The sequence below is a fragment of the Nesoenas mayeri genome (assembly GCF_963082525.1).
Source record: "Nesoenas mayeri genome assembly, chromosome: 1".
In the NCBI taxonomy this organism is placed as follows: Eukaryota; Metazoa; Chordata; class Aves; order Columbiformes; family Columbidae; genus Nesoenas; species Nesoenas mayeri.
Genome location: NC_137541.1, coordinates 40,539,560 through 40,548,164, shown reverse-complemented (window position 1 = coordinate 40,548,164; position 8,605 = coordinate 40,539,560). Strand labels below are relative to the sequence as shown.

At 49.2% G+C, this 8,605-nt stretch overlaps 1 protein-coding gene across 2 annotated transcripts; it reads right to left on the bottom strand.

Moving 5' to 3' along the window:
* Positions 1–335: 335 nt before the first annotated feature.
* LOC308053061 (histone acetyltransferase p300-like) lies at positions 336–2,779 on the bottom strand. Of its 2 annotated transcripts, none has more exons than XM_080363800.1 (3): positions 2,686–2,779; positions 2,003–2,177; positions 336–456 (listed from the first exon to the last, which is right to left on the bottom strand). In XM_080363800.1, the coding sequence occupies exons 1-3, from the start codon at positions 2,749–2,751 to the stop codon at positions 413–415; spliced, it is 285 nt and encodes a 94-aa protein (XP_080219926.1). In that variant the 5' UTR covers positions 2,752–2,779; the 3' UTR covers positions 336–412. The 2 variants fall into 2 exon arrangements, with proteins under 2 accessions (XP_080219926.1, XP_080219925.1); XM_080363799.1 differs by having other exon boundaries at positions 387–456; positions 1,994–2,177.
* Positions 2,780–8,605: the final 5,826 nt, after the last annotated feature.

Below are 8,605 nucleotides of genomic sequence, written 5' to 3'. Positions count from 1 at the left end.
TCATTGTGTTGACACTGTAAAAAGGAAAAAAAAAAATAAAAAAGCCTGTACTGAACATTCCTGCACAGTACAGACTGTGTAGTGAGCGGCTAAACAACTGATGTGTGAAGCAGCTCCTCTCCCGTGCAATAGTGCAGCCCCAGTCACAGGGGGAAGTGAGGCAGCGGGGAGCAGGTCCATTCCAAAGGCTGCCCCGTGTTACAGACCTACATGTATTTCTTTTCCAGACAACCCAAAGGCACTAACACGGGGCTACAGCCCGTTGCTCCAAAGGCAAAGGAGTGTCGCTATCCGTGTGAACCACGCTGAGAATCCTGGATGGTGATTCGGGTCACAGCCTCATTACAGAGGGACAGTGGTGGGGAGCTTGCAAAGCCTACTGCATGCCAGGGATCAGCAGATTTCTGTAGCGTCAGGGGTCCTCCAGCTTCAGGTTTTCCAAACAATCCTTCAGCACTGTTAAGAAATAAGAAACAGAAAACTGCTTTTAAAGTTTTAAAGTACTTAAATAATGTAGTTGAAAATGAAATAAATTATAAAGGCTGTTATTCTCTTGCAAATACTGCTAGACAGCGCACTGCATGACAGACAACAGAGCAGTTTCCAGAAAAGACACGGATATGAAACTAGACATTCATTAAATCTTTCTACCGCAGTAATCTTTCGCGTAACGCATTACGAGCTATTGCTGGTGCACATCCCCTGCTTCTTTCCCAGAGCGGAACAAGCAGCACCGCTCCCTGAGGTCACAGTCAGGCTGGCTCAAGGCTTCTTGAAAGCTTAAGCACAAATGAGTTCTGTGTTGACATGGAGCAGGCCTAAGGGCAGTCCTCATCCCATGGCTGTTCACTTGACATTGCGGTTTTAAATAAAACTTTTCAGTAAATAACAGTATTTAAATAATTTCATTTTAATTTGAACCAAATTCAAATTGATTAATGAATACTTATATTCTCTTTAATAATAAAAACTTTGTGATGTAACACTAATCGTAATATCTTTGTAACGCCAGCTCCTTTCTTCAGGGATGTAACAGCACTGACAACCTCAAGAAACCAAAAGCCAAAACTGAGATTAGGCTTCACTTTTCCTACCTCCTTCCCTACTGCTGCTCTGAGCCTGGTCTCTGATTGGCTGCTATCTGAAATAAAATGTTTAGAAAGATCATTACAAAAAGGCTGCTGTCAGGTGAAAGCCCAGGAGTCCAGGGAGTAGGAGTAGTTGGTAGTAGTAGTAGAGTAGTAGGACTCCAGGAAAGGAGTCCAGCATGCAGTAAGAGGGATTATTCCTGCAGGACAGAGGCCAGGCTGGTTTCTCAGAGCCGGACACAGGCACTCGGCTCCAAATTGTGCAGCTGGAGAAGCTTTTTGTACTTCAGCACCGGCTCAGTCCCTCATCACCACAACTTCCTTCGGGAGCATTGGCACATACTGGCTCTTTGTCCACTGGGACTGTCCCCTCACCTCTGGGGTGGGGAACTCATGCTCCAGGTGCCCAAGCTTCATCAATTCATCCACTGCTCCTCCAGAACATCTGTCTACTGTCATTTCAAAGAGCTCATGAGAATCCTGGCAGTCCCTGAGTCTAGACTGACTTCCAGCACCAACCAGCAGCCATTCTGGTTACAGGGCCAGCTTCCAAATTCTTGAGTGCAGTGGGAAGTGGCACATGGCTTTAGTAATGCTTTTCCTCTCACCTCCTATGCTGACACTGTAAGAAAACAAAAAAGCACTGCAAGGCTTTCATTTCTGTCATCAGCATGGGGAAGGCAGCCATTTTGAAGAAAAAATGTTTATAGGCTTGTAACCTTTGGTCATATTCACGATACTGTCTCTGAAAAAGGAAAGTAAGGCAGAACAGCTCAGATAAGCATCAAGCAAATAGAACAAATAAAAAGGTGTTCTGTTTAACTTTTGGCAGACTAATTTTACAAAGGTAACTGTGAAATAAAAAGAGGGAAATGGTCACCAGCCTGACCATGACAGTACCCAACTGTTCTTACTTGCAGACATCCCTGGCTGGGGCTGTCCCATGTTGGGCCCTTGATTCATGGGAGCCTGTGGCATGCCCGGAGCATTTGGGATCATGTTTTGCTTCTGCAGCCGGGTTCTTCGTTTCTCCTCCAGCTCCTTCTGAATCTTATAGATCTTCTCCGCTAGCAAGTGATAGTACTCTGCCTGTTGGGAGGAATACAAGTCAGGAAAGGAGATGACACACACACACGATAAGTAAAGGCAACAGGTCCCAGTGATCCAGCCTCGTAAAACAGCCTCTCACACACACATTTTGGCTTGGGTGGGGGTGGCTTTCCCTTGGCAGGAGATGCTAGGCAGACAGGAGGACAAATAATGTTCAGGGCATTGCTGGCAACCATTAGGCCAACAGCAGACATTCCTCTTCTCACATCCAAAGCTGCTTTGGGAGAATCACACTGAACAGCTTCACGCTGCCTTTAGGGAACTCCGAGGAGTCTGAGGCACAGCACAGCCCGCCAGGCACCACCCTGACTCCCGGCACACCCGGGCAGAAGCCGGCAGCTGGCCGGTTCCCAGACCCCATCCGGCAGCCCCGAACACGCGCTTCCTCAGCCTGGGAGCCTCGTCTGTGCTTGCACCCCTCTCCCTCCCCAGCACTACAGGATCAAGGCAGAGATACACGACTGGATGACAGAGGATGGCGTCTCACCCTGCTGTTTGCCGATTCATACATATCCCCTTCCACTTTCCGAGCATAAGCCACCAGATTCTCCATACGCCGATCCTTCAGTGCCGCAGGGTCAGGAGTAGGAAATATGGCTTGGACTCTGCAGGAGGGGGTAAAAAAAGCATGCAAGTGATTAGGATGTCCCCAGAGCAGGGGACATCAGCACTAACCCCAGTTTCTGAACACAAAGCAGCAAGCAAATCTTCTGATAGACTGTGGCACTGCTACTGCCCCAGTGCTTCCATGCAGACGGCTTGAGTACAGAGTGGGACATGGCAATTTAGCAGCCCCAAAATGGCAGATGCATCTCTGTTACTGATCAGGAAAGCAAGAACACATCTTTTGGGCTTCTGCTTTCCCTTCTTTTGTACCCTGACAAAACTCAGCCTCCGACCCCCTCGTTTTGGAAGCTGAGCTTCCTCCTGCCCCACACAGAGATGGCAGAGGCAGCAGCTCACCCAACAGGAGACTGTTTTGCTATTAGCTACTCACAATTTATGAACAAGGTGGTTTCGGAGATCCTGAGTGACTTCTCCGTGCCACATCTTCTGGCTGCCTCCCGGGGGCAGGGAGCCCCCTGACTCCAGGCCGACTACCTCAGGGATCATGGCCACCTCTACACTGCTGCAGTTTACCCAGTGAAGTATCAGCTCCACAACCCCCACCGGGAAAACATCTAAATAAAACAAAACAAAAAAACCCAAAACAAACCAAAACAAACCTTCAAGGCAGGGAGTTTCCCAGCATGGAATTTACAGAAAACCCCTGTCAGATCATACTTAATGTTGCACTGATGTTCTTATGTATTTACAGCAACTTGTCATTAAACCACACTGTGCAATAGACAGATTGAAGAGTTGGTGTGCTGAACAAATAAGCTAACCCCAGACTCAACAAGCATCCCCGTTAAGGGCACAGGTACTAAGTTAGTCTGTCCTTTCTTGCTATTTTTTCACCATGCTAGGTTTGCCAGTATATGTCAACATAGCTCTACATACAAATAATACTAAAAAACTAAACGAAAAAATTGTGTCCAGATTAAAAAACAAAACAAAACAACACAACACAACTATGCCCAGTTCCAAGGCTGTCCTGAAAAGGGGAGGGAAGAGCTAACTGGGATATAATCCTCAGTTTTAAGTATTGTACTTTACCCCATCCCATTCCCCCAAGAAATCCGGGTTTTGAGTGCTGGGCTGTGCTGCCTGCGTGATTCCTCTGCAAGCCTGGGAAGATGTGACACCACCATGTCCTGCCAGGTCCCCTTCCCTGCCAGGATGGGCAGCCCGGAGGAAGTCCAGCTAATAGCAGAAGACGAGATGTTACAACACCTATATGACCTGGCACGTAATATGCAGTTTATAAAGGTGAAAACCCTTTACATATGCTTTCCCAAGTCACAGTTAAGGGCCCTTTTTCACTGGTTGTGGTGACGCAAGGGAGTAAGGCTCAGGTGACAGAAAAAAGGCTTGAAATCCTTCAATACAAGCTCAGGAAACAGCAACCAAACAGAAGAGCACCTGAGGTCTTTGTTTTTAAACTCATGATTTTGAGGTTCTAACTTCTGGTGGCTCTAACCCAGCCACTGAATGTGGTTACAAGCCCTGGCAGCACGGGTCCCATTAGACCCAGGTCACACCTCAGGCCCTGGGCTGCCCTGGCTTTCAGTCCACAGGCCTGGTGAGATTTCTGTTGTATGGCACCCAAACCTCTGCTCACCAGGGAGACATTGTCCTGCCTTCTAGACCTTGCAGATCCTTTCTATATCAGCCCAGGGATGCCCCTACATCTGAGCCGTTGCTTCACCAGCTCCAGAGTCCCATGCTACTCTGATTCTTCCTCCACAGGGTACGCAGCCATACCTACATTCTTTCCGCATTTTAGAGAAGCTACAGCAATGGTGTGGGGCAATAAAGACAGCAGAAAGCAAAAGTGAAGAAGGAAACAGACATAAGCTAAGGACTTCTCACTTCTCTGGGCAGCAGAAACAATGCCCTTTCAGCCAGAGGAGCAGGGTTGGCAAAGAGTATTCTTCTTGTAATGCCACTGTCACTGCCTTCCAATTCCTGCTATTGCCTTGGGGACTGTGGGGACATGGGGAGAAGCAAAACACCCACTGTCAGAGCTTGTGGTTGCATCCCACAGAGCTCTGTGTTGCCAAGATATGCCAAAGCCTGCCACCACCCAGCACACCTGGGGAAAACAACAGTCTGAGCCGTGCCAGCTTCACCAGCAGCTGTGAAGGGCTTCAAAGATGGCTAAGGGAGTTGGTGTCAACAGTCATTTCTCCACCCTCCCTAAAACGCAGACCGGAGCCGTGGCTGATTGCCCATCAGCTACCCACAGCACCGGTTACAGAACAGGTTTCCCCTTCCAGCATCCACCGCATGCAGGATCCCTGCTGGGGAGTTACAACCGGGACCCTTTTCTAAGGGAGTGCAACTCAAGCAAATCATCAAATCCCCATTTTTCTAAACAAAGTGCTGGGCTGAAATCGGGCAGGCAAATGCCTATGCATACAACTTGCCTGCAAGGCTGACAGCGCAGCTCGGTGTTTTTTCAGCTGTGATGGAGGCGAAGATGATGCCGAAACCACTGCAGAGGGAGCCTGTTGTGCTGTGACACTCTCAGGGCCTGGGCTAGGCTCTGTCTCAGGCCAGGATCTATAGCACATGGTCTGTTTTGACAAGCTGAGGGAGGAAACGGCATCTTGTGCAAACTGACAGTTACCTAAGGGTTGTGTGGTAGCAAGGCAGCCACTAAGAGGCTTTGTAAACACAAGCATTCCTCAGCCAGGGCAATGTATGGCTGTTCTTCAAAGAAAAGCTGATTTTAAAATGTGTAGGAAGCCTCTTCACAGACTGAGGCAGAAGCAGTCACCAGGAGCAGATGCTTCTGACCATTGCTCTCTTTCAATACAGGACCTGCTCCAGACTCTCCTTGAGTCTGGTTGGAACCGGGAGCAGCACAATCAAGGCCACAAAAAGACCACCCTGGAAACAGGAGGTGGAGTTTTTTTGCAGAGGAACTAAGTGTGTATCAAACACTGGAAAAAGCACAGGAAAAGGAAGCAGAAGCCGGAATGGCTGTCACTGTCACATCATGTACCTCAGCCTTGTTGTGGAGCTGCCACAGCTTATAGGAGCCTACAGGCTCTGCATTATGTGAGTCACTTGGGCCCTGTCAGGTTTTGTCTGGACTTGTCTTGGCCTGCCAGGACCTGTGCTGTTGTTTCATTGTTTCAATAACTGCCTAATGACCAAATGACTGTTACCAACATCGGTTTAGTTTTTGCCTATGTATTATTGTAACTAACAGATAGCAGGTACTAGGGAGATGCCTGTGTAACTGCTGGGCCTAGAGCACGGCTCCCAGAGAGCAGCCAACAGGCACAGGGGTTTGCGCAGTGGGGTGGATGGAGGGGCCAGGATCGCCACGATCAGCCATGGCCTCCCATAGCCACTGGAACAGCTCCCCCTGTAATGTCAGAGCCTCCACCCAGGCTGAGCTCTCCTGTGGGAGGACATGGCTTTGCAAGTCTTGCGCTGCAGGCGGTATGTGAGGCTTCTTGCTCTGGTTGGCGCTGGGGCAGAATATGATCTTCTTGGAGAACCTGCAGTTTCAAGAGCCAGAAGCCCACATCTCTATTGAAGGCAGAGTCTGCTCTCATTGGATTGGGAATCAGTGACTGTGATGATAAATGCTGGAAGCCTGCGACCTGTGGCACCAGGGGGATGTCTCCTGCTCCACCTGCACATAGGACCACAACAGAATCAGTTCAGTGCCTTCACAGCAGATGTGAGGGTGGGAGCTGTGTCCAGTGAGACGTCTGAACTGCCCGAGCCTGGGAGCAGCACCATGCAGAAGTGGGGGCTGCTGGTGGTGAGAGACTCCCTGCTGCAGGGGACGGAGGTCCCCATCTGCCTAAGGAGATGTGCTGGGATCTCAGGTCTGGGATGTTATGGAGAGGCTGCCAAGGCTTGTCCAGTCCTCACACTGTTACCCCTCCACCGCTGCTTTTCCATGTGGGCATCAACAATAATGCCAGGGGAGACCCAGGGCATACAAAATGTGACTTTGTGGCTCTGGAGGCAATGGCCATAAGTATGGGGGCTAAGTGATCTTCTGCTGGTGAGGGAAAAGTACTTGAGGGAAAACAGATGTAGCCCAGAGGTCAAGAACTGGTTATGCAGCTAGTGTCAATAGGGATTCAACTTTTATGGCCATTGGACCCTCTTCAGGGATCAAGGACTTTTATGGAGTGATGGGATCCACCTGACCAAGGGAACAAAAATACCTTTGCTAAACAGACAAAGGCTGCCCAGCCTGTGGAGAAGAGCTTTAAACTAGAGACAACAGGTGAGGGACAGGAGAACTGACAATCAAGTCAGGAAGTGATGGACTAGCTTGGCAAGCAAAGGTTGCAGTGTAATGTGGACAGGAGACATCTTGACACATGGCAGATGGGGGCCCAGTCCACATGTACGCATGAAAACAAGGATGTGCTGGGAGGACAGCATCCTGCAGAAAGCTCTCATAACTCTTCTGGGAAATCAGCATCCCTGAATTAGCAGCTCCAGGAATTCAGCCTCCCTGAGGTTCCCTGCTATCAGCAATCCCAGCTCCCTGAAACCAGTGGGAATGTCTGGAGCAAGAGAGATGGTCTCAGTGAAGTACAATTAGATTAGAGAACATTTAAACAAACTAGACATGCTCCAGTCCATGGGGCTGTATGGTTGCACACCCAAGTGCTGAGGTAGCTGGCTGATGTCACTGCAAGGCCACTCTCTATTATCTTTGAAAGGTCATGGTGGTTGGGGGAAGTTCCGGAGGAGTGGAAGAAAGAGACCCCTGTCTCAAAGGAGGAGAAACTGGGGAACTGGAGGCCAGTCATCCTCACCTTAATCCTTTGGAAGGTGACAGAGCAAATCTTCCCAGAAACCATTTCCAAACACACTAAGAACTGGAAGGTGAATGGGAGTAGTCATTAGTCACTGTGGATTTATGAAGGGGAAATCATGCTTGAGCAACCTGACACCCTTATGAAATTAGATGACTGACTTGGTGAATGAGGAGAGCAGTGAATGTTATCTTTAATTTACTTAAGGTTTTTGACACCATCTCTGACAACTTCTTCATGAACTGAGGCAGTATGGGTTAGATAAACATAGCAACGTGGATTGAAAGGTTGGGATCACTGGCACAAAGTCCAGCAGAGGCAAGTCACTAGTGACGTACTCCAGCAGCTGGTACTGGGGACAATGCTGTTTCACATAGTTTTCATTAGTGACCTGAATGATGGGGCAGAGTACATCCTCAGGAAGTTCACAGATGGTATAAAAGTGGGAGGAGTGGCTGATACACCAAAGGGTTGTGCTGCCATCCAGAGGGACTCCAACCGTTCAAAAGAATGGGCAGTCATGAACTTCATGGAGTCCAACAAAGGGAAACATAAAGTTTTGCACCTGGGAGGAACAACCCCACGCACCAGCAAGTGCTGGAAGGCAGCTTGGTAGTAAAGGGTCTGGGCGTCCTGGTGGACAAGCTGAACAATATGCCAACAATGTGCCCTTGGGGCAAAGGCAGCCAGCAGCATCCTCAGCTGCATTTGGAGGAATATTGCCAGCAGGTGGAGGAAAGCGATCCTTCCCTCAGCACTGGTGAGGCACACCTGGAGTGCTGTGTCCAGGTTTGGGCTCCCAAGTACAAGATAGATTTGGACACTGTGGAGTGAGTTTAGCAAAGGGCCAGGAAGATGATAAGGAGAGTGAAGCATCTGTCCTAGGAGGAGAGGCTGAGGGAGCTGGGACTGTTCAGCTCAGGGAGATCTTATCTATATGTGGGGGAGCACACGTGTCCTGGTTGGGGGAGAACACAGAAAGGCTGTGGCACCTCCACACTG

What these genes read in the sequence shown, in the direction of transcription:
- LOC308053061 (XM_080363799.1), bottom strand. Translation starts at nt 2,751, where the DNA reads ATGGAGAATCTGGTGGCTTATGCTCGGAAAGTGGAAGGGGATATGTAT. An exon ending in ATGAATCGGCAAACAGCAGG is followed by an intron (nt 2,178 to 2,685) that starts GTGAGACGCCAT and finishes TCCTCCCAACAG; the next exon opens with GCAGAGTACTATCACTTGCT. An exon ending in GATGTCTGCAAGTAAGAACA is followed by an intron (nt 457 to 1,993) that starts GTTGGGTACTGT and finishes ATTTCTTAACAG; the next exon opens with TGCTGAAGGATTGTTTGGAA.